The sequence below is a fragment of the Oncorhynchus masou genome, chromosome 1, assembly GCF_036934945.1.
Source record: "Oncorhynchus masou masou isolate Uvic2021 chromosome 1, UVic_Omas_1.1, whole genome shotgun sequence".
Lineage (NCBI taxonomy): Eukaryota > Metazoa > Chordata > Actinopteri > Salmoniformes > Salmonidae > Oncorhynchus > Oncorhynchus masou.
The window spans coordinates 66026995-66053597 of NC_088212.1; the positions used below are offsets into that span (position 1 = coordinate 66026995).

Genomic DNA, 26603 nt, shown 5'->3' on the forward strand with positions numbered 1-26603 from the left:
GCTCACTACTCATCAGACTCATTTTTATCTGGGATTATAAATTGCAGTAAATAATTTTAATTTTGCATTATCATTGTTTGCCAAAAATGTAGGGCAGGCTAATTATTCAACAGGCAAGTTATCCACATGTTAAATGTAATTGTACTGAGGGAAAAAGCCTGTCAGCATAACGGCGACACGCGATCTATTATGTACTATTTAATAGGCTCTAGTTTGTATGGACTGTGACAAGTGTTGCCATTCTCATAAGATTGCCATTCTCATGAGATTTGCATACGCATAGTAGCTATTCAGCCAACGCTGCGCTGGAACTCTGGAACTTGTTGCTGTCACTGGGCGGGCCCTAATGATGTTGTACGCCAAGACGGGGGGTGTAATTCAAGTGAAGGAAAATCGAGTCAAGGGAGTTACCTCAACGGCAAGCTTTCGAGATATGAGATCGGGCCATATTTAATGTCTGTCTTTCTCTAAATTAAAAAAAAGAAGTGGAGAAAGATACAATTGAGAGTTACACAGCCAACATTCCGCCTATCAGCTGGTGGACAAATGTGACCCCCCCCCGTGCATGCACAAATTCTCTGTGTTTACAAGTGATTGAAACCGTGCCAGCGAAGAGGGAAAAAGATAACCAAGGAGGGATGGTGGACAATTCCGGTAGCAGCAAGGCACAAATGGTGAGTTGTTTCCCACTGTTTGGCGCTGTGCCCTGGCTAGGTCTCGGTTGTGTCATAGGAGCGAGGTAGCGAACATTTTATTTGCAGAGCAATGTAGGCTAAAAGCACGAGGCTATCAAATGGAACACTTTTTCCCTTATTGAAATCCTTATTACTGTTTGGTTTTGATAGTTTAGCGTACGTCATTGCCAATTTCCTGTTTTAATTACAGTTGTAAATCCGACTATTTATAATGTATCGTGAAAAACCCAATAAAATAGATCAAATATTTTTATGCACTGTATCTGCGCCCCTGATATATAATTTAGATACATATATTTTTTTTCTATGTGCGTAGCCGACAAACTAGTCAGATATTATACTATACGCTGTTTACTCATTCATGTACGTTTTCTGGAGCCTCGCCATATACACCCTGAAAGCTAATTTTGACGTACTGCGCGAATAGGAAAGAAGAGGCTGTAGGCCTATGTGTTTTGGATAAAAACGTATATTCGAACTTTAACCATATCAATCATCTCATTTTGAATGTAGTATACATCTGGGTTGGTTCTTGTTTCGGATTGAAGCTAAATTGTACATTTTTTTTGATGAGAAACAACTTTTCGAGGCAACGTTCCACAATTGTTTTCTAAGTTGTTATATTGTTACAGATGTTTCTGTCAAAATCGTATTCGGTTTATATTGTTCTGGCTCATTCTTAAAGTGATGCATATCTATTTCAATTGATTGTTATGCGTGAACTCGGATTCTTTTTTTGACATAAGAAGCATAAATGTAATATGCTGTAGATCTATCTACAGGACGAAACGTGGTCTTGTAACTTCTGTATTATGTGCAGCTGTGTTGAACAGTGTGTAATTTGTATGTCGCTACACTTCTGTACAAATGTGTCCTGCATTTTACTACTTTGCTTTTAAATACAATCACGTGTAGCACCAGCTATTGCATACCATACAATATCTTCTGTGCAGTCAACTTTTTTGTTTATCGACAGTATTTTGCCTATCTTCTCCCCCTTTCTCAATACCAATTAGCCTTTCCCTCATTTATTGTGCTCATGTTGAAACTTACCCATATTATCCTCATGAAGTGGATGGTTTGTTGTAGCCTACTGTACTAAGTCTGGCGGTGACTTAACTCAAATCCTGACAGATAGGACTTTAAATTTTTATTTTTTTTAAATAGTCTACTTTGTGTTATGCATGTTTTTATTAGAACCAGGAAGCCAGACATCCAGTGGTAATTTGAGTTGTTGGTTTATGGTTGACTATTGATGTCTTTCTCACTTCCTCTCCCAGCCCAGCATGTCACAGGAGAGTGGTCTGGGGGGTGTCTATCCTCAGGCAGGCACGGCAGGAGGAATGAAGCTGGAGGCTGTCATGGAGCAGCTGCAGCGCCAGCAGCAGGCCAGGCTGGAGATGGAGCGCAAGGAGAGGCGGCTCCGCGAGGCCCACATCATGTACGCCCAACAGGTAGCAGCGCAGCAGGCTATCCTAGCCGCGGCTAGGGCCTCTGGAGCTGGCTTCATGGGCAAGGCCCTGGTTGGAGGTGGTTCAGGGATACCCAGAGGAGGCCCACTGTCCCGGGTCTCTAACCAGAGCAGTGTGGACTCAGAGAGGGAGGACGAGGAGGACAGAGGCCGGGATTCAGGGGATGACGACGATGAGGAGATGATGGATGGAGATGAGGGGAGCGAGGAGGAAGAAGGAGGGGCTAGTGGTCTTGAGTACCTCCGCAAGCAGACACTGGCTCTTCAACAGGGTGCCTCCCACCTCCCAGCGAATCCATTTGGTAGTTACTCTACCGCGGGCCCCCAGAATGCCCCATTGCCACCTGTTAGGGTGAAGCAGGAGCCTGACGAGAGCCGTTCTCCTGCAGGGCCCCATTCTGCCTCCTCCCCCAACGGGCAGGCCGACTGGAATAGCTTTGATGATCAATTAAAACAGGTAAGGCCACCTTGGCTTACCGCCAATCTACTGTCCTTATTAATAATGTATGTCAGTTCTCCTTTCTTAGCTATATTCCAAATCCTATCCCCTGTTGAATTTTATGTCTGCCCTTGACATGAAAGAGTAGAGTTGTCCACATGAAGAAATATTGCCACATCTCTCTGAATATTTATCCTCAGCAGCTAATCTGGCATCAAAGTCGTACTATCTCTTCCCCAAACACAGTGAGTCAACACAAAGCTGTGTAATGAAAACACAAATGTCCCCTTAGTAAGTAAGCGTCATATAGGGGGAAAGCCTTTCGCTATTTTCAAGTCTCCTGTTGTGTGTTTTGTCTGATTGTCCCGCCTGCCCCTGCTGTGAGTGGGTGGGTTAATCTGAGCTTCGACACAGACCTCTCAGCCAGTATCTTTGTGAGACACTTACAATCACTGGGGAGGGCTGAGCTGCTCTTTGGCTTTTGTTGCCAAAAATCCTAGAAGTGTGAACTGGCACAGGGCCAGGCACGTGTGTGTCGCTCGCTCTCACTCACTCTGCGCTCAGTGATTTCTCTCTTGTGCTCTCCTGGCAGACGTGCAGCACACGGGTTGGGAAGGTAGAGGTATCCTACAGCACAGTAGTGGTGCTACTCATCTGAAGGGTTTCAGCACTGTGCCAAGTATACTTTTTAATTGAAGGTAAATATTTCCTCACCGCTGTGTTACAGCGTGACAGAATGCAGAGTGGAATCCAAGCTATCCTTCATGGTTGAGTCAGCACTAGGGAAGTAGCATGTGTTGTGTAACAGCCCACCAGTGGTTGATATAAAAAGCCATGTTGCAGTGGAGTTGACAGATGTAGGAGGCAGAAAAGATCTGTTGCTGTGACTGAGCATTGCATTGCGTGTGCTGCACTCATTTTCCCAAGGATGTCATTACTGTCTATTTAAAGGGGAAATGACTTTGGGACTGTCACTCCCGTCTATTTCCAAATTTAGCTCCAGAAGGGCGATGATGGAAGGGGAAGTAAATAAATGACAACAGAATGAGCCCTGGATTAGAGGCAGGCAGGCAGCAGCAGTGATATGGTTAGAGTAGGCGACAGTTATCACAGAGAATAGTCAGACAGGAGAGAGGGTGGAGTAGACTTCTAGCTACCACTACCAGATCACAGTGGAAACGACCTGAATGAAATGAAGTTTGACCACATTGTTGTGTGACTGTGAACAATAACTGCGTCATTGGTTGGCGACATGTCGACCACCTCGAACCTGTCTCTGTTTTGGCCAGCTGTCAGACAGCCACCAGTGATCAGAGCAGGAGAGGTGTCACAGAGCCCTGGCCTGGCTATCTGTGGTGTGGTTCTTTTATTTGGAGAGGGGTTGAGCCTGGGGGGTTGGGGAGACATTGTCAAATGAGAAGTAGTCTGTGCTTTTTTTCTTCTTTTTTTCCCCCTCTTTTGTCTTTCCTGTCTTTGATGGCTCATCTCTTGTGGCAGTCTCAGGTTGCACTGTTGAAGGGGGACAGTGGAGGCAGGGTGACTTTTTTTGATGGTATTGTCTTCAAGAGGCTGGAGAAAACCTCAACAAATACGATTCTCTGGAGGGAGGGTTGATAATATTTTCAAAAGCAATGGCACCATAACCTTAGTGTCACTAGTTAGAAGCAGACTATTATATACATTTATATTAAGGCGGTTATAAAAACCAAATGGAACAACCTACCACTGATTTTGATATTATGCATTATTCTATTAGCCTAAAAGGGTAAAGGGGGATACCTAGTCAGTTGTACAACAGAAAGTCCTCTGACAGCTCCTCTCCCAACTCCAGTCCTCCAGTACCCCCATCAGCACACATTTTTGTTGTAGCCCTGGACAAGCACTTTGTGGTTCAACTTGTCAACTAATCATCAAGCCCTCAATGAGTTGAATCAGGTGAGTTTGTCTGGGGCTACAACAAAACTGTGTGCCGTTGGGGGTAATGGAGTTGGGAAACACTGCTCTACGACAGCCCTCTGTGTGTCAAAGGAGCGTGGTGTAAATATCGGGGGGGGGGGGGGGGGGTGGAGAGTTTGTGTTTTCTGTCATTGATGCAACTGTCATGACCTCGGCCCTGCCCTAAAGAGCAGAGTAAATAATTGTCAAACAAGGGGATGGACAAAGGCCTTGCATGGAGTGTTGGCCAGAGTGTTATTGTGCCTGGACAGGTGTGGTGTGTGTGTGTGTGTGTGTGTGTGTGTGTAATCTCCCAGTGATTAATAGAGTAATAATCATGCCTGTGGAACGTGCCCTGGGTGTGTGTGCTCCTGGCCCCCGATGGTGTCATGCAGTAATAGCTAATTGCCTAGCAGTTCCATACTGGAGGGGTTGAGCTGGGCATTGTCTAATGATAATACAGGTGGCAGTGGTAGACTGGAAGTGGTTTTGGTTTCGCTGGATTATCTATATTTCTTCATGTTTACGTCTTTTGATGTTCCTTCATTCTGGTGTCAAAGGAAACTTAACCAACAAAATGCAGAATAACCAGGGCTTCATTTGCATTGTAGTGATGACCGAGAAAGAGGAAGTCTGGGAGAGCTAAGGGTCTAAGGAGGGAGGATAAGCCTCTCTCTCATCATTAAACTCCAAGCCCTGCTGGTTTGTACTGCTGGCTGCGCATTAAGACATGTTTGTTGAATGCATGCTGTTGCATAATTTAACTGTCACCCCAACAACGCATCAGTCAGGAAATGGGGAGCTGGCTGCACAGCTGCAGCTGCCTGGAATGCGATCGATGGAGGTTGTGGGAGCTGCTTTTAGATCAGGGAGTGACTGTTAGGTCTCATTTATGGCTCATGGATTATGAATGAGGACATAAACTCAGCAAAAAAAGAAACGTCCTCTCACTGTCAACTGCATTTATTTTCAGCAAATTTAACATGTGTGAACATAAGATTCAACAACTGAGAGACAAACTGAACAAGTTGCAGAGACGTGTGACTAACAGAAATTGAATAATGTGTCCCTGAACAAAGGGGGGTCAAAATCAAAGTAACAGTCAGTATCTGGTGTGGCCACCAGCTGAATTAAGTACTGCAGTGCATCTCCTCATGGACTGCACCAGATTTCCCAGTTCTTGCTGTGAGATGTTACCCCACTCTTCCTCCAAGGCTCCTGCAAGTTCCCAGACATTTCTGGGGGGAATGGCCCTAGCCCTCACCCTCCGATCCAACAGTTCCCAGGCGTGCTCAATGAGATTGAGATCCGGGCTCTTCGCTGGCCATGGCAGAACACTGACATTCCTTTCTTTGCCGGAAATCACGCACAGAACGAGCAGTATGGCTGGTGGCATGGTCATGTCAGGATGAGCCTGCAGGAAGGGTACCACATGAGGGAGGAGGATGTCTTCCCTGGAACACACAGCGTTGAGATTGAGCTTGTTGTCATTTCAGGCAGTCTGATGATGCTGTGACACACCGCCCCAGACCATTGTGGACTCTCCACCTCAAAATCAATCCCACGCCAGAGTACAGGCCTCGGTGTAACGCTCATTCCTTCAATGATAAACGCAAATCTGACCATCACCCCTGGCGAGACAAAACCGCGACTCGTCAGTGAAGAGCACTTTTTTTTGCCCATGGGCGACATTGTTGCTGGTGATGTCTGGTGAGGACCTGCCTTACAACAGGCTTACATGCCCTCAGTCCAGCCTCTCTCAGCTGATTTCAGACAGTCTGAGCACTGATGGAGGGACTGTGCGTTCCTGGTGTAACACAGGCAGTTGTTGTTGCCATCCTTTACCTGTCTTGCAGGTGTGATGTTCGGATGTACCGATCCTGTGCAGGTGTTGTTACATGTGGTCTGCTACTGCAAGGACGATAAGCTGTCCGTCCTGTCTCACTGTCTTAGGAGTCTTCCAGTACGGACATTGCAATTTATTGCCCTGGCCACATCTGCAGTCCTCATGCCTCCTTGCAGCATGCCTAAGGCACATTCACTCAGATGAGCAGGGACACTGGGCAGTTTTCTTTTGATGTTTTTCAGAGTCTGTAGAAAGGCCTCTTTAGTGTCCTAAGTTTTCATAACTGTGACCTTAATTGTCTACTGTCTGTAAGCTGTTAGTGTCTTAACGACCGTTCCACAGGTGCATGTTCATTAATTGTTTATGGTTCATTGAACAAACATGGGGAATAGTGTTGAAACCCTTTACAATGAAGACCTGTGAAGTTATTTGGATTTTTACGAATTATCTTTGAAAGACAGGGTACTGAAAAAGGGACGTTTCTTCTATTTTTTTTTTGCTGAGTTTATTTAGCAGATGTATTCCACCATACATTTTGACAATGGCATTTGGAACAAATGCAGCCTGATGCATCTGCACAGAAGACTGCTGTGAAGGCCACTGAAAATGTGTGAGAAATGGTTTCTTTGCACGGTGACATGGCTTTAGTTCTCAGCGATGGAGGCTGTGGTTGGAATCATGGGGCCTTTCGCCCTCCTCGCCTAGTCTGTGGTATAGTAAGGGTGTACACCGTCAGTATGACCTGGTTATAGGCTTCACAATGTTGCCTTGTTTGTCTTCACTTTCCAATGTCACTTACCACCTGTTGATTTTCCAATGTTGTATACTTACCTTGTTCAGTTTGAACTCTCCCCTCTCCTTTGTTTAGCAAACCAACATCCTGTTTGTGTTCTCCTATCCCTTTGGCAATGTCATTAAGGCGTTCCGGATGGATGGCTACTGCTTGGGATCTGTAGCTATTACAAGCCAGATTCTTGCCATGTTTAGTTCAGTTAACACATTCTGCCTTTAGTTTATTTTCTTACCTGCCACAGGCTAGATTTCTTCTCACAAGCCTTTTTTTTTCAATCAACAATCTCCTGGCCTAGATAATTATTCATATCTATTTAAGGAACCATTGTGCAACAACTATTTGTTGTACAGCTGAACGCATAAAAAAATAACATGAAAAGCTGTTCTCATTAATTCTACACAGGTTTTCTAATGGTTGTGTTTAAAGACTGGTTGAATAATTATAGCTTTGTCCTGTTTTTCATTTGGGGGTTGTAGAATGTTAGTGTACAGTCTTTTGTCCACTCAGATGGATGTCTCTTATGGACCTGGCAGTACAGGAACTCACTTTGAATTATTTTACTGATGTTCTACTGAGACTGAAACGTTGGTTACGTAAGATCCATAACTTTTTTTTGTGGACCATCAAGATTTCTTTTAAATTCATAATACAGGAACTAACAGAATAAAAACCGATGAAGATCACACGTCCTATGGTCTGGGCTTTCTTTATGTCCTAATGCGATTCATGTGATTGATAGGCTGAGCGCTAAGGGGCTCAGAGCCTCCATGATTCCAGCTTTATTTTTAGTTTGTGGTGGACAACTACCCCGTGAGCTGGAGCCAGCATTTATGATAACACAGTTTGAGAAGTTTATAATTATTTAAATTTAGGATATCCTAAATTTATGTTGCTCTTGTGTTAGGCTGATTTTTAGATGTGGCTTTAACAGTGTGTTTGAACTAACTGGCTTTGTATACATTTCTAATTTCATGCTTCAGGCAGTCCACATTAATGAATGATGTATGTTGATGTTTTTCTTATGTATTGTAATCCGTAGTCTTTATTTTCATAACCTGGGTTTCAGTGATGTATCATTTCTAACTCTTTAAACAGACTCGGGCGATGTGTTTATACATTTGCTTCAGATGGTGCGTTGCGTCTGTAGTAGGATTTTCTGTCTCTTTTTGTGGCTCAGTGCTTTGTGGGCCTTCGTTGTGCCTCATTAACACAGGGCCCCGGCTGGGTGGTTTGGGTGAAAGAGGCAACACGCGATTAGCACCGTCTCCACCATTCTAATAGCATTCTTTCCCTCAGAGTAGTCTGCCCTCAATGTAACTGTGTTTAGTTTGTCATGGTATAGAAACAAATACAGAACCTGTTTAAGGTGTCAGATATACAGAGATTTAGAATGGTGACTTGAGCCTGACTAATCTCGTGAGATGATCTAACTATGGGCTTATAGGAAGGCTCCTTTATGGGAGATCGCTTGCGCTATCCTGCCCCTAACAGTCAAGTGTGGAATATTCCACTAACCTAGAAGTAGAGAGATGATGGGGGAGATGTTGTGGAAGGAGGAGCGGGTGTGGAGGGGTGGGGTCAGGGGGATATTGGTCTGTCTCAACATTCCACTGCCCTACCCAAAGGAAACATTCCAGGCAGAATTAAAGAGTTAACTCTTCAAACAGTGAGAATTCCCAGCGGGGCTCCTACAAGAGGTTGGGGGTGGGGGAGCATGTCCGTGCTGTTCTTGGTGATCTTTTAATTCATTTCAGTCATTGTCACACGGGCTGTAAAAGAGAATGGGGAGTGCCGCTGGCCTGATGCAGGGAAAGACACATTATTTATCTGAGTCTCAAAGGGCACACCGGCTGCTGGGAGAGAACCCTCCTGGGGAGGCTGGTCTGGTCTGGGTGAACCCGCATGGCTCCTCCACTTCTCTGGCTGACTGACAGACAATGCTGTGCTAAAGATGTGCACCAGCTGACCTGACCAGAGCTTGAGCTCTGCTTTATTGTCATTGATGAGTCCACTATGCCAATCCAATGGTTGGTATTTTTTGTCTGAGTTTACAGGGAAGAAAGGAGCTGTTGTAGTTTAATTCCAAGATCAGTGTGCTTGATTGCAGCTCCAACACTATGGCCACATGAGGCCAAATGTTATTAAAGATGTGGTGTTTTCTGCCACTATATGTAATAATTTGGTGGGTGCTTACATTTGTCCTATTTTACACATGTACAAGAAGGGCTGACCATATGGCCTTACAACACATTGCCAAAAGTATGTGGACATGGGTTGAACATCTCATTCCAAAATAATGGGCATTAATATGGGAAGGCTTTCCACTAGATGTTGGAACATTGCTGTGGTGATTTGCTTCCATTCAGCCTTGAGCGTTAGTGAGGTCAGACACTGATGTTTGGCGATTAGGCCTGGCCCAAATGTGTTCGATGGGGTTTGAGGTCAGGGCTCTGTGCAGGCCAGTCAAGTTCTTCCACACCGATTTCACAAACCATTTCTGTGTGGACCTCACTTTGTTTACGGGGGCATTGTCATCCTGAAACAGGAAAGGGCTGCCACAAAGTTGGAAGCACAGAATCGTCTAGAATGTCGTTGTATGCTGTCGCATTAAGATTTCCCTTCACTGAAACTAAGTGGCAAAGCCTGAACCGTTATTCCTCCTCCACCAATATGTTACAGTTGGCACTATGCATTGGGGAAGGTAGCGTTTTTCTGGCATCCGCCAAATCCAGATTTGTCCGTCAAACTGCTAGATTGTGAAGCGTGATTCATCACTCTTGAACGCGTTTTCACTGCAGTCCAATGGCGGTGATCTTTACACCACTGCAGTTGATGCTTTGCATTGCACGTGGTGATTGTAAGGCTTGTGTGTGGCTGCTCGGACATGGACACCCATTTCATGAAGCTCCCGACTAGAGGTTGATCGATTTTAAAGTGCTGATGTGCATGAGGGTTGTTCCAAAACAGACGGTCCTTTGCATCGACTGCTGGATGAGCCATTTTTTTCAGGTGCATTGCAGACTTTTCTCTGAATGGGTGGTAAACTTTGTGCTCAGCATTGCAACTGATTTGAAATTGAGATCAGATGTAGTTGATGATTTAAGCAAGCCATACTCTTATTGTCATTATCAAGAACACACATTTCAAACATCACTGACAACGCTAGGGTGGCAGGTAGCCTAGTGGTTTGAGCGTTGGGCAACTAATCGAAAGGTCGCTAGTCCTTTGCTGTTGTTCTGGGATTGATTTGCACTTTTCGCACCAAAGTACGTTCATCTCTAGGAGACAGAACGCATCTCCTTCCTGAGCGGTATGACGACTGCGTGGTCCCATGGTGTTTATACTTGCGTGCTATTGTTTGTACAGATGAACGTGGTACCTTCAGGCATTTGGAAATTGCTCCCAAGGATGAACCAGACTTGTGGAGGTCTCCAATGTTTTGGCTGTCTTTTTGTTGTTGATTTTCTCATGATGGCAAGCAAAGACGCACTGAGTTTGAAGGTAGTCCTTGAAATATATCCATAGGTACACCTCCAATAGGCTAATTGACATCATTTGAGTCAATCAGAATATTCTAAAGCCATGACATTGTCTGGAATTTTCCAAGCTGTTTTAAAGGCACATTCAATTCAGTATATACCCACTGGAATTGTGATACAGTGAAATATTCTGTCGTAAACAATTGTTAGTAAAATTACTCGTGTAGATGTCCTAACTGACTTGCCAAAACTATAGTTTGTTAACAAGAAATTTGCGGAGTGGTTGAAAAACAAGTTTTAATGACTCCAACCTAAGTGTATGTAAACCTCTGACTTCGTGTGAATTTCTTTGGTGATTTAATTATCTTGATTACAATACATTTTTTCTCGAAATAAGCTTTGTTGAACAGTTAAAGATAAAAATACGCTGCATTTCAAACAGTCAGCTGTCTATTGAATTCACCGCTTGTGAAATTATACCTAGGCTTTCCACAACCATAAAATCCACTAATAATTTAAATATTGTTCATTTGAATTATGGACACACCCTTCTGTCCATCTCTGTTTGAACAGCATGCTAACCTGTCCACTTTGTTCATATGTTGAAGTCAAGTGGCCTACCTTATTTCTCAGAATGAGAACGAGTTGCCATATTGCACATTTATAAAACAGCTAGTATAACAGTCTTTGGCTGAAATGCTTCTAGCGGTACGTGGTAGTGCAATGCCACACGTGACAAACTGAGCATCACATTTCCAGAGTCAATGTTCATTGATGCAACCACAATATGAGGAGTTGAGACATGAAAAAGGGTATCATTTAGAAAGGTTTCCTTCTCCTTTATTACAGTAAAATAATGTCTCAATGTGTTTCGTTGTCCATGTGAGTGATTCTGTTGGACCAAACCTCAAATGCAAAGAAAGAGCAAGGTAAAACCGCTTGTCAGAGAAGAAGTGATCTCTCATATTTTTGTTAGTGTCAGGGGGAGGAGCTTGGTGCGTAGGTAAATGGAAAGACAACATGCGGACATAAACGCATTAACCTTTCTGGAATATGTGGGACGCTAGCGTCCCACCTGGCCAAAAGCCAGTGAAAATGCAGAGCGCCAAATTCAAATAGATTACTATAAAAATCAAACTTTCATGAAATCACACACATGTAAGATATCAAATTAAAGCTACACTTGTTGTGAATCAGCCAACATGTCAGATTTGAAAAGGCTTTTCGGCGAAAGCAAACGATGCTATTATCTGAGGAAAGCACCTCCGTAAACAAAGAGAGAAAAGCATATTTCAACCCTGCAGGCGCGTCACAAAACGCAGAAATAAAAATATAAATCATGCCTTACCTTTGACGAGCTTCTTTTGTTGGCACTCCAATATGTCCCATAAACATCACAAATGGTCCTTTTGTTCAATTAATTCTGTCAATATATATATCCAAAATGTCCATTTATTTGGCGCGTTCGATCCAGAAAAACACTGGTTCCAACTTGCGCAACGTGACTACAAAATATCTCAAAAGTTACTTGTAAACTTTGCCAAAACATTTCAAACTACTTTTGAGATGCAACTTAAGGTATTTTGTTAACGTAAATAATCAATAAAATTAGACGGGATGATCTGTGTTCAATACAGGAGGAAAACAAACTGTAGCTAGCTTTCTGGTCACGTGCCTCTATCTAACAGTACACTTGAAGTTACCCTCGTTTTGAACAGTGCTACTTCTTCATTACACAAAGGGAAAAACCTCAACCAATTTCTAAAGACTGGTGACATCCAGTGGAAGTGGTAGGAACTACAAGAACAAAAAAAATCTGAATATCCTCGGGGTTTCACCTGCTAAATAAGTTCTGTTATACTCACAGACATGATTCAAACAGTTTTAGAAACTTCAGTGTTTTCTATTCAAATCTACTAATAATATGCATATCTTATTTTCTGGGGATGAGTATCAGGCAGTTGAATTTGGGCATGCATTTCATCCGGACGTGAAAATACTGCCCCCTGTCACCAAGAAGTTTTTTTTTAAAGAACTAGATTCTTGTGATGGGTATTTGGAATATCGCGCAAAAACATACACTACCATTCAAAAGTTTGGACTCATTTAGAAATAACACAACGTGCCATTGGAACACAGGAGTGATGGTTGCTGATAATGGGCCTCTGTACGCCCATGTAGATATTCCATTAAAAGCAGCCGTTTCCAGCTACAATAGTCATTTACAACATTAACAATGTCTACACTGCATTTCTGATCAATTTGATGTTAATTAATAGACAAATGTGTTTTTCTTTCAAAAACAAGGACATTTCTTAGTGACCCCAAACTTTTGAACAATAGTATATGCATTTGTGAATTGGAAATGTGTTTTTTGCATATCCCAACTCTCCATGAGTCACCCTCAGAGTTGGTCATGGCCTGCTATTATCAACAGTGACCCCAGAGCAATTAGTGTTAAGTGCCTTGCTCACGGGCACATCTGTGGATTTTCACCTCTTCCGGGATTTGAACTAGTGACCTTTCGATTAGTTAGCCCAACGCTCAAACCACTAGGCTACCTGCCACCCTAGCCTTGTCAGTGATGTTTGAAATGTGTGTTCTTGATAATGACAATAAGAGTATGGCTTGCTTAAATCATCAACTACATCTGATCTCAATTTTGAATCAGTTGCAATGCTGAGCACAAAGTTTACCACCCATTCAGAGAAAAGTCTGCAATGCACCTGAAAGAAATGTCTCATCCAGCAGTCAATGCAAAGGACCGTCTGTTTTGGAACAACCCTCATGCACATCAGCACTGAGTGACACTGCCCTTCTCCATCAATTGAATTGTAAGGAAAACGTTCTCACATTTAACTGCAAAAGGCGCATGTCCTTTAGGGCCATCACACCTTCCCCCCCAAATCGACCCTGGTGGATTTGACTTCCTTGGCCCCTAATGGAAAGGGAGCTACTGATGGCTGGTGTAATCTGATCAGTTAGCACCACCACAAGCCCCCCTCCCACTCTCCCCTCTATTGCGCCCCCTCTTTTTTTTCTCTCTCTTTCTCTTCATCCTCAGCGACCATATCCTTCCCACTTTGACATATCTCAACACCTGCTCTTTAATGAAGCCCCCTACGCACAGACAGATGAGAGGAAATGGCCGAGTGAAACACAGGCCTCCACCATGACCTCCACCAGCTGCAGCCAGGGAGCAGAGCCACGCTGAGCTCCGATGTCACAGCAGAGCCTCGTCATTAAACTTAACATTTATATCTCCATCTGGAAATGAGTGAATTCTCACTAACATCACTGACTATTTAGTAACCATAGCCTGCCTTTAGAACAGACCGGAGTGGAGGGTGGTCCCGGTCTGAGTATAATCCTGGCTTGTCGACACCGGGCTGTGATCCCTATTGAAAGCAGAGTGCTGCTGCGGTGACGTGGAGGTGAGGAGTGAAAGGTGTTCCGCTATTGTTAGTGGCAGTCTTGGCCGTCTCCGAACCCTGGCGGTGCTTTGGCTCAGGTCCAGGCCAGTGGCAGGCGGGCCCTGAGGTGCTAAATGACCCGCTATGTCAGAGGCCCTGGGTAAACAACACCACAGCAGCTGACTGGAGCCTGGCACCCAGCCAGGCAGAGGAGCAGGAGGTGTGTAGGAGGGAGGCTTTCCTTTCACTGCTGCCTTTCTCTCCGCCTACCTCACCGCAGCCCACCCCCTGCACTAACGGCATGTGCAGAATGACCTGCCTGCCATCCTCCTGTGTAATGTACAGTACAGTACAGAACAGCAGTGTGTGGTCAGGTTGTTAAACTGCCAAGTCTTCACAATACAGGCCCCCATGTAATCGTCAGCACCAGTCTCTTGCAGAGGAGGGAAAGAGAGAATTGGCCACTCGTTTTAGTGGTTAAATGTAATATTTTACAGCATAACCAATGTCTTTTTTTGCTGTGCCAGCTGATGTTTTCACACATTCGTAAATCTGAGAATTTTCACCTCGTTGACTCGTGTTTCACCCTGTTTCTGAACTAAGAGAGGCTACATCTCTGTATTTATATATTTCAATATTGCTCTCTGTGCTGTTGTGAAGCAATGAAACTTTTATTTTAGAGACATTTCACTTGCAAATCAGGCACATGGATAGATTGGACTTGCAAAGGTCTTTCTTGAGGCTTGTCTTTCTGAGCTTATGTTTCTCAACTAAAATAACCCTACTCCCAGCTTTGAAATCATGCAAACTACTTTTGTCTGATGTCCATATCAGTCAGAATATGGTGAACAGTTCCTTGCTCTAGTGATTCAGATTACATTTTAAATGTGAGATATAGAAATGTGTGGTGATAGATTAGGATATCACTTGAGTAATAAAACCTGTGATTATTTTTTGCTGATCTAGTTAATAGACCATCACATTCTCATTAGAACTATGAACCATGTCAACTGGAGTCGATAATTTCAAAAGCTCTGTTGGTAAATGATTGGTATCAACATGTTAATTATTAACCTCAAGCCTTTGAATAGGAAGAGTTGGGACTGCATTGAATGGTAAAGATTATGTTCAGTATAAAATGGAGAATAATGTGGCATACCTGAAGGTATGGAAGGAGTAGGAAGATGAGAACATAAACTGAAGAAAAGAGCCTTTGCAAGTTTTGGATCCATGCAGTTTTCAGAAATCAGACATTTGCATGGATCTCAATGTTTTATTTTACTTTTATTTAACTAGGCAATTCAGTTAAGAACAAATTCTTATTTTCAACAACAGCCTAGGAACAGTGGGTTACCTGCCTTGTTCAGGGGCAGAACGATACATTTTTACCTTGTCAGCTCGGGGATTTGATCTTGCAACCCTTCAGTTACTAGTCCCAGCACTCTAACCACTAGGCTACCTGCTGTGAGGACTGTGGAGGCTGTTTTCTTTTCCCACTTGAATTAGCTTAGATTGGTCCACCATCTGGTCAAGTGTAAGACATCCAGTCAGACCTGCCTGACTCAGGTAAATGTGATTTAATCCTCCATGAACTATTAAACTAGAATGGCTAACGTGACTCCACAGCGCAGGGAGAGCAGTGACTACACTGGTCTGGAAAGGAGGAGAATTAACATGACACGAATGGAATTAAATGGAAAAGGCTTTGAAAATTAAAAAAACTTGCAGTATGTTTAGTGCACCATGGACATTTTAGAGATGCTTGTTTTTTGTGAGAACTTAGAGAAGTACAGGAATTTCACATTAATATGAAAAGCGTATACTAAAATATGAAAGTACATACATGACATGTAGTATCTCCATCTTACCTCAATTATTTTTATGTCCTCTGGAATTGACAAGACAAATGGCGAGTTCAACGGTGGGCCTGTCAGCCTTAATTCTCGCACAGCATCCAGACTAGTTTACGTGATGCTATTTTCCAAATATTTTTTTTTACAACTTTTTCTCAGGCCTCCATTAATTTAGTCACTCTAATTTTGGCCATCCTACAAGGGTAAAAATAACTTTTGAACAAATTATGATAGAGCTTCGTTTTGGACAATCCTCATAGAGGAGTATCTACAAAATGTAACTTTTTTTCTTTTCTCACATTTTACAAAAACACATTCATTTGAAGAACAATGCAGATGGAAAGTTTGGTAACAGAATGACAGCGCAAACAGAAAAAATGTTAATTCTATTACCAAACTGCGTCTGCGCTGCTGTTCTAAGTAAATGTGTTTTTGTAAAAGTGGAAATTGTTCAAATTAAAACTTTGCAATCATTGATTATTATTTGGCATGGATTTTAAAGTGGCCAAATCTTGAGTCTCGGCATCATTCTGTTACCAATGGAATTGCCCTAATGCAGAAAGATACAAATTGTCATTCTTTTCCCACAAATTAAATTTTGCAATTGTGTTTAGAAAGGTAAGTTTTTAATGTAATTTTTTTTGGGGGGGAAAGAACATTCTTAAACATCAACAGCACACTCTACACACTCATTCACACTGACACTCCAATGCTTCACAACAATGTAGAGAGACATAAAAATATATAAATAAAAAATAACACAAGGACTAAATACAGTGTAACAATAAAATTGTATTGGTCACATACACATGGTTAGCAGATGTTATTGCGAGTGTAGCGAAATGCTTATGCTTCTAGTTCTGACAGTGCAGCAATATCTAACAAGTAATCTTACAATTCCACAACTACCTAATACACACAAATCTAAGTAAAGTAATTGAATAAGAATATATACATATAAATGTATGGATGAGCAATGCCCGAGCGGCATAGGCAAGATGCAATAGATGGTTTAAAATACAGTGTATACATCTGGGATGAGGAGTGAAAAAGAAATAAACATCATTAATAAAGTGACTAGTGATCCATTTGTTAGTGGCCAATGATTTCAAGACTGTTTGTAGGCAGCAGCCTCTGTTAGTGATGGCTGTTTAACAGTCTGATGGCATTGAGAGAGAAGCTATTTTTCAGTCTCTCGGTCCCAGCTTTGATGCACTTGTACTGACCTTGCCTTCTGGATGGTAGTGGGGTGAACAGGCAGTGGCTCGGGTGGTTGTTGTCCTTGATGATCTTTTTGGCCTTCCTGTGATATCAGGTGCCGTAGGTGTCCTGGAGGGCAGGTAGTTTGCCCCCGGTGATGTGTTGTGCAGACCGCTACCAGCCTCTGGAGAGCCCTGCTGTAGTGGACGGCGCAGTTTCCGTACCAGGCGATGATGCAGCCCAATAGGATGCTCTCAATTGTGCATCTGTAGAAGTTAGTGAGGATTTTCAGTGATGAGCCAAATTTCTTAAGCCTCCTGAGGTTGAAGAGGTGCTATTGCACCTTCTTCACCACACTATCTGTGTGGATAGACCATTTCAGTTTGTATGTGATGTCTACGCCGAGAAACTTAACTTTCCACCTTCTCCACTGCTGTCCCGTTGATGTGGATAGGGGGGGTGCTCCCTCTGATGTTTCCGGAGGTCCACAATCATCTCCTTTGTTTTATTGACGTTGAGTGAGAGGTGGTTCTCCTGGCATCACACGCCGAGTGCCCTCACCTCCTCCCTATAGGCGGTCTCTTCGTCGTTGGTGATCAAGCCTACTACTGTTGTGTCATCTGCAAACTTGATGATCGAGTTGAAGGCGTGCATGGCCACTCAGTCATGGGTCAACGGCGTACAGGAGGAGGCTGAGCTTGCACCCTTGTGGGGCCCCAGTGTTGAGGGTCAGTGAAGTGTTGATGTTGTTTCCTACCTCCACCACCTGGGGAAGGCCCGTCAGGAAGTCCAGGACCCAATTGCACAGTGTGGGGTTGAGAGACCCAGGGCCTCAAGCTTAATGATGAGCTTGGAGGGTAGTATGGTGTTGAATGCTGAGCTATAGTCAATTAACAGCATTTTTACATAGGTATTCCTCTTGTCCAGATGGGATAGGGCAGTGTGGTGGCAATTGTAGCGTCTGTGGACCTATTTGGGCGGTATGCAAATTAACTGGGTCTAGGGTGACAGGTAAGGTGGAGGTGATATGATTCTTGACTCAACTCTCAAAGCACTTCATGATGACAGAAGTGAGTGCTTTGTGGCGATAGTCATTTGGTTACCTTTGCCTTCTTGGGTACAGGAACAATGGTGGCCATCTTGAAGCATTTAGATAGGGATAGAGATTTGAATATTTCCGTAAACACATCAGCCAGCTGGTCTGTGCATGCTCTGAGGACGCGGCTATGGATGCCGTCTGGGCCGGCAGCCTTGCGAGGGTTAACATGTTTAAATGTCTAACTACGCAGTCCTTGGAAGCGGGCCGCATGAGTGTCACTGTATTATCCTCAAAGTGGGCAAAGAAGGTGTTTAGTTTGTCTGTAAATAAGACGTAGGTGTCCGTGTCGTGCCAGTTTCTTTTTTTTTTTTTTGTAGTCCGTGATTGTCTGTGTAGAACCTGCCACATACATCTCGTGTCTGAGCCGTTGAATTGCGGCTCCAAGGCTGTAATTTAACCTCTTGCGACGAGCAATCCCGTATCCGTTATCCTATTTATAGCCTCAAGCTCATTACCATAACGCAACGTTAACTATTCATGAAAATCGCAAATGAAATGAAATATATTTGCTCTCAAGCTTAGCCTTTTGTTAACAACACTGTCATCTCAGATTTTCAAAATATGCTTTTGAACCATAGCTAAACAAGCATTTGTGTAAGAGTATTGATAGCTAGCATAGCATTAAGCCTAGCATTCAGCAGGCAACATTTTCACAAAAACAAGTAAAGCATTCAAATAAAATCATTTACCTTTGAAGAACTTCAGATGTTTTCAATGAGGAGACTCTCAGTTCGATAGCAAATGTTCAGTTTTACCAAAAAGATTATTTGTGTAGGACAAATCGCGCCGTTTTGTTCATCACGTTTGGGTAAGAAAAATAACCGAAAATTAAGTCATTACGACGCCAAACTTTTTTCCAAATTAACTCCATAATATCGACAGAAACATGGCAAACGTTGTTTAGAATCAATCCTCAAGGTGTTTTTCACATATCTATCAATGATAAATCATTTGTGGCAATTGACTTTCTCCTCTGAAGAAAATGGAAACGCGCATGGAGCTGGAGATTACGCAATAATTTTGACAGGACACCGGGCGGACACCTGGTAAAAGTAGTCTCTTCTGGTCAATCTTCCAATGATATGCCTACAAATACGTCACAATGCTGCAGACACCTTGGGGAAACGACAGAAAGTGCAGGCTCATTCCTGGCGCATTCACAGCCATATAAGGAGACATTGGAACACAGCGCATTCATAATCTGGACCATTTCCTGTATGAAATTTCATCTTGGTTTCGCCTGTAGCATTAGTTCACTCACAGATAATATCTTTGCAGTTTTGGAAACATCAGTGTTTTCTTTCCAAAGCTGTCAATTACATGCATAGTCGAGCATCTTTTCGTGACAAAATATCTTGTTTAAAACGGGAACGTTTTTTATCCAAAAATTAAAAGAGCGCCCCCTATCTCGAACTTAATAAAATGGGGAAAAAGTCAAGGGGTCTGAATAGTTTCCGAAGGCACTGTAGGTAGGGATAAAGTGGCTAGGCAACAGAATAGATAATACACGGTTCCAGCAGTGTATGTGATGAGTCAAGAGTTAATGTAAAAAGGTTCTATGCAGATAGTCCAGGTAGCTATTTGGTTAAATATTTAGCGATCATGGGGGTAGAAGCTGTTTTAGGGTCCTGTTGGTTCCAGACTTGGTGTATCGGTAGTGCTTGCCGTGCAATAGCAGAGTCAGCGGTCCATGACTTGGGTCTAGTGATGGACGATATATCGAATTCATTTGATTAATTAGAATGTATGTTTTAGCACTATTTTGCAAATGCCTGTATCGCAAGAATCACTTTTTTTTTAAACAAGCATTTGTCCCCTTGTTATCATGTTGTCTTTTGGTCTTGTCTCCTTCATTCCTTCTGCGGTTACTGTGCACTTTTCATTTACACATACACAAAGCTCCTCCGCCTGTCACTCACTATTTCGAAGATGAAAGATAACCTCTTCCTCTCTGACAAGCGGTTTCCACTCTGTATTTGCATGAGGTTTGGTCCAATAGAATCGCTCATGTGAACACTGAAACACATTAAGAAATTTATTTTACTCTAATCTTTTTAACGATACCTTTTCTTATGTCTCAACTCCTCAAATTGTGTGAAGAGCAGACTTCCAAAACGGAAGAATCAATGAATGCTCAGTTTCAGTTGTGTGCAGCATTGGGGTACCGCTAGCAGCATTTTAGCCAAAGACTGTTATACTAGCTGTTTTGTCTGTGTTTTTATAAATGAGCATAAAAAACAATTATACAAGGAATTGGCAACTTTTCTCATTCTGAGAAATAAGGTAGGCCACTTCAGTTCAACATCTGAACAAAGTGGACAGGCTAGCATGCTGTTCAAACAGTTAGAGATGACCTGAAGAGTATATCCAGAACAATTAATCTGTTCTATCTTTTGTTAGTTAGCAAATAGATACAAGTTGGCTAAACTTGAAATATTAAAATTAACTTGGCTACTCACTAGCATGTGGGTTTGTGCTTGAGAGATTGAGACCTAGCTGTGTTTAATTTTTTACAATGCCCGCTACCAGAATTGCTCATTATTAGGGAATGTGCTTTATGCATGTTTGTGGTTAAATTTGTTACAGAAATTGCATTTTTATAGACTGACTTTAAAGCCAGATTAGTGATTATTGCAAAAAAGCATGTTAAACTGTTTTGAGTAAATACATAATTGTAATTGTGTAAGTCTTATATTTATTTAGCCTATGCTATGTATAATTTCACAACCCCTGAATTTGTTAGATTATTTTTGACTGTTTTAAATGCAGTGTATTTTACCTTTTTAATTGTACAACAAAGCTTATTTCGAGAAAATATTTAAGAAATCAAGATCTATATTGCGAATCGCCCATAACGTTTTGAAAAAAAATCGATAAATTATTTTTTGTCATATTGCCCAGCCTTACTTGGGTGGCTGGGCCTTCCTCAGACACTGCCTGGTATAGAGGTCCTGGATGACAGAGAGCTCTCCTTGTCGTTGAATGCCAAGCAGTTGCCATACCAAGTGGTGATGCAGCCAGTCAAGATGCTCTCAATGGTGCAGCTGTATAACTTTATTGAGGACATGGGCCCTCAGATCTATGTCAAACAGTCGTGGTTGAACAGGAAGTATAGGAGGAGACTGAGCACGCACCCCTGAGGGGCCCCCGTGTTGAGGTCAGTGTGACGGATGTGTTGTTGCCTACCCTCACCACCTGGGGGTGGCCCGTCAGGAAGTCCAGGATCCAGTTGCAGAAGGTGTTCAGTACCAGGGTCCTCAGCTTATTGATTAACTTGGAGGGCGCCATAGTGTTGAATGCTGAGCTGTAGTCGTTGAACAGCATTCGCACATAGGTGTTCCTCTTGTCCAGGTGGGAGAGGCCAATGTGGAGTTCAATAGAGATTGCGTCATATGTGGATGTGTTGGGGCGGTGTGCAAATTGGAGTGGGTAGGGTGTACATAACACGCACACGCATTCATACTGACACACACACACACACACACACACACACACACACACACACACACACACACACACACTGGCATACAATCACAACATACGCTGCTGCTACTCTGTTTATCATATATCCTGATGCCTCTTCACCTTACCCCTATACATATCTACCTCTATCACTCCAGTATCCCTGCACATTGTAAATATGGTATTGGAACTAACCCTGAAACTGACTCTGTATATAGCTTACTTACTTTCTCGTGGACTTCTTGTTTTTGTTCTACTTTTTCATACTTATTTTTTTAATATTACTATTGATTGCTGCTTTGTTGGGAAAGCGCAAGCAAGAAAGTTATTTCACTGTGTATGTGACAATAAACATGAAACATAAAGGGCATGTACACATTAAATGCTTCATATTGGACCTAAATAAATCCTTGGAGGTATGTTTTTACATGCCACATAGTGACCTCTGTTACTCAGTGTTGTAACTCATTTTAAACCACAGGGTATTGGAAATATGACATTTCACTTGACATATGGACGGCTGTTTATTAAAGTAAATTAAAGTACATTTTTGTGAGACTTTAGCTTGATATAACACACTTCCCTTTGCATACTGTATTAGCCTGCCACATGAAGTGACTTTGTGAGAATGTACAATAGAACAATAGCAGCCAGAATAGTAGCTGGACTCCCCTCTGTTGCCTCCCTGGGGCCTGGAGATGAGCTCCAGATGCCGAGGCCAGGGTGGACGATCCAGGAGCCACGGGGCCGCAACTCCTCTCATCTCAACAGCGGCAGCGGGCCCACAGTGGAACACCAGCCTGGTCCTCTAGGGAGCCGACCAGCTTGTCAGAGGTGGAACACCCCCACACACTTAACACTAGCTGAGACAAAACCGATACCCGCAGCCACTGGAAATCAGTCCCTATCCATTTAGCCTTTGCCCCGTTCTGCTCTGCTCTGCAAAAGGGCTGTGTTTGAATTGGGAATATGACTAACGCCATCTGATACTTCAGGATGGGGAAAATTCTTCCTGTTAGCTGCTATGTGACGTTAGAAGTTAAGAAGGAAAGCCTCTGCTTAGAATGAGGCACTCTTTTTATTTTTTTATATCCCCACCAGACAAAGAAGTCATTTCACAGCAGGATTTGTGGCACTGGCCCCATTTCATATGTGATGTGGCTTAATAGCAGAAAGGCCTTTGTTTATTTCTGAATGTATTGAATTCCTTTGGCTCTACAGTATAATGAGAATGGCTATAAAAGCTGACCATGCTATGTGATGTCTACAGCTACCATTAGCACTGGGTTGAGGTGGATGAATGTGAGATATGCAACGTATTTTTAGCCCAAACTTTTAACCCAACAAAAAAGGCTAATGGCTCTTTTGACGTGCATAGAGCAGTGTTCGCTCTGAGCAGTCTTGACTTTAATGGCTTCAAATAAATGTAGTTTTATTGTACGTATAATGTACTTCAATTTTAGTCTTAAATTCTCCCACTTGTTTGTTCACTGGATCTACTTTAGCACTATCGTCTCTTCTCGCTCCCCCACCTCTGAGAGCACTTCAAATAAAATGGTCACTACACTTCAGAGAACAAAGCTAATAGCTCCAAATCCAATTATATTAAAGGGGGAACTGGGTCTCATGCAAATCTGCACATTCAGTAGTTAGATTGGAAAAGTCAACCCATTACAGTTCGGTTCTCAGATGTTCACTCCTAAAGCGCCATTGGTATGGTGCATGTTGAGCCACAGATGTGTTTTGATAAGTTTACTCTGGCTCTGAAAGGGGTCTTTGAACCAATGAGTGTGAACTTCTGGCCACGCCAGCCTGTAAACGTTGCATTTGCGTGAGGCGGGGAAAGGGGGCAGCGGGTGAGAGAGAGTGGGGGAGGGGATCTCTCTCTGCCTGAGGAATGTGGTGTCTAGGTGAAAGGGCTGGAGCTGAACAAATGCAGCCAGTTTATTTGACGAACCAGACTTACTGGTCGCCAGCAGAAGAAATGTTTACCCAGAATGTTGATACGCCCTGGCTTTCTCTAAGACCCTGTCTTTGTCCTCTGAGTTTCAAACCCTTACTTATGGTGACTTGGAGGGTCTGAAGAAGCCAAGCTGGACAAGGTTAAAAAGTTAGTTGGTCAGTCAGTGTCTGGTTTGTCCTCTCTGTCGTTCTCTTTGCTCTGTAATTGGAGTGATTTAATGGAGGGTGGTGGTCTGTCCTGAGGCCTACCTGCCTTTCACATGCCTCTTCTCTTTAGAGGTGCAAGACAAAGCGCAGGATGGGCAGGTAGCGACATGCTCCCCCCTCTGGACGTTTGGCCCCTTGTCCCTGGCTCCCCGCCGTTCTGTCTGCTGCTCCCCAAAGAAATACATCTCCCTCCAACATGACTGGACATCCAGAGGCAGGCAGGCTCTGATCTGATTCAGAACCCTGCTGCGTTTCATATAATGATGTATGAGCTTTTGAATGCATTGTGGTAGTTCTAAATGTGAACAGAGAGAATCCGGTCGTATGTGTGTGTGTGTGGAGGAATTTCACCATATGTTCCAGCGTTGGCAGTGAGATTTACTCCCTGTGAGCATGGAATTGTGATTAGTGAGAGCCTTTGTGCTAGTATAGCATATGGCCAGCTCACCATGAGATACTTTACAGCCCTATCCACTCAGCACCCCCTCCCCCACCACAGCAAGAGGCACTATAAATCATTATATGAGTCCCGCAGAGGGATAAAGCCCAATTATTTGATTTGGATTAAAGATGGCAGCCCCCTGCAATGCCTGTTTTTTTAAGCGTGCTGAGAGGGCAGTATCAATGTCGGACATAAGGAAGGGGATTTGCAGCTTTAGGGGACACCAAGGACAGTGACAACACAGTATGAGTTCAGTAACAAAGGAGGTGCTTGCTGTACATTTAATCTGGTTTAATCCATCACTTCCCAACCAGTAATTGAGTAATGTGCAAATAATTGAAGTTTTCTTAACGAAAAAAAATTATGGTACAATGAAGTTACATTATAGAAAGACTGGTAAACATTCTGACTAGCTGTAATTTAATTTTGGTCATTTAATTGTGTAGGCATTTGCTGTTTAATGTGAGACAAAACATAAGGAAAATTTAACCACTGCATGTTTATTTTAGCACATGGTTTTTGGACCTGAGAGAAAGAACCAGACATAATTATGGTGTATAGAGTTAACTGTATGGAAATGCTCATTTGCATGTTTCTTGTCATTTATCTCCAGCGTTTGGCTGGGTTCCAGAACTATCTCAGAAGCCTTGTGGTATGCTTAGCCCAGAGACAACCTTGAATATGATTAAATTACCCCCCCCCATGTCTGTTTTAGAGATTTGCCTCAATCTTCCAGTTTGACAGCTAGTCATTTTAGGGGAAAAGATTAGTAAGGGGAGTGTGATCTAGAGACGGCTGTGAGATGGTAACTGCTCTGCTCCCCCAATATTGTGAGGTCCCATTATTGTGTGTGGATTTACAGTGGAATGTGTGTATTTTAGCAAAGTCTGCCTGTCATTGGGGCGGCAGGGTAGCCTAGTGGTTAGATTGTTGAACTAGTGACCGAAAGGTTGCAAGTTCAATTCCCTGAGCTGACAAGGTAGAAATCTGTCATTCTGCCCCTGAAAAGGCAGTTAACCCACTGTTCCTAGGCCATAATTGAAAATAAGAAATTGTTCTTAACTGACTTGCCTAGTTAAATAAAGGTAAAATAAATAAAAATGGTTGCCTAGCTCAAGCTGGTAGTACAATGGCATTTCTCTAGCCATGATTTACAACCTACGGTTACAATAGTGATATTGTTTGTGTTTTTTGCAAAGGACTGTTGTGGCTCTTTGTTCCGGCTAGCTTGTAGGTGATTATGGGTTTTATTATTAATTCAGCCATATGGGGGACAGGAGTGTTTCCAATGGAAATTCCCAAGCCCCAGTCCCAAACCTGAAGCTCTTGCTCAAGGGGATTGGGTGAAGTCACACCAGAGTCTTAGCGATGATGATGATATTTTCCCCGATCTCAGTTACCCTGATCATAGCAGAAGTATGAGGAAGATGAGTATTGACCCGTGTGGTGAGATTGTGTCCGGGGGCGGTTGGGGAGTTCACCATGTTTGCACATCAAGAGCTATTGATCGGGCCTCTGTTCGATCGCTGGCCAGGCCCCGGTGGTGAGAACCAGGGCCTGTAGCATGAAGCTGTAGGAGGGGCTGTGGCAGCTAGGTGGAGGGGTTAGGGGGCTGCAGCAGCTCCGGCCTGCCTCCGGTTAAATACGGCTCTGATATGTCAGGGACACGCGTGCCTTCGTTGATTTAACCCTAGCCTAACTCCATACGAGCATAATGTAACTCTGGAAACCAGAACTGCAAGCCAGCCAGACACGCGTTTAAACCAGCCAATGAGAAAATGATCTTCCCTGCTCTCCACCCTGTCCCACAAGCATGTTCAGTGTTTATCTGCTAAGTTATCTACAACATGACAATGACCAAGTTCAGTAGGATGTTCTCTTGCAGTATGTGCTGCAGGTTGACCTGCTTTAGTGTGCTTGTGTAGTTTTGTGGTAGAGTGGATTTGCCCAGAGCCAAGGTTTCTCTTTTTCATGTATTTCCCATTGTAAGCACCACACTTCAGAGCCACACAATGGCACGTTTTGAACTAGCTCTTTCCGGGCCCCTCTGGAGAAATGAAGGAAAATCACAAAATGCTTTAATTGCAAACTAGCCTCTTCATCTAATATCAGCTGCTTATCAAATTGGAGAAGTGCTGTCAACATCCTGAGCAATCAATTCTGTCCCCTCCCCCCTTTAAAGCTGCCTAGCGCCTGCCATTAACCCCTCCTGTTCCAGCTCGCCTGGCTTCCTCCAACAAAATGGAGGCGTGACTCCAAACATTTTTTTTTAATGGCTGTTTTGTGTTGTTCCTCGGGTATGTGTAG

At 43.2% G+C, this 26603-nt stretch overlaps 1 protein-coding gene across 2 annotated transcripts in view; it reads left to right on the forward strand.

The window, feature by feature from the left end:
• The first annotated feature begins 179 nt into the window (after positions 1 to 179).
• LOC135548399 (AT-rich interactive domain-containing protein 3B-like) overlaps positions 180 to 26603 on the forward strand; it is an 86180-nt gene continuing 59756 nt past the window's right edge. For both annotated transcript variants that reach the window (XM_064977971.1, XM_064977981.1), the window contains exons 1-2: positions 180 to 674; positions 1976 to 2623. In XM_064977971.1, coding sequence (XP_064834043.1) covers positions 639 to 674; positions 1976 to 2623 — 684 coding nt within the window. In that variant the 5' untranslated portion in view covers positions 180 to 638. The remainder of the gene's footprint in view (positions 675 to 1975; positions 2624 to 26603) is intronic.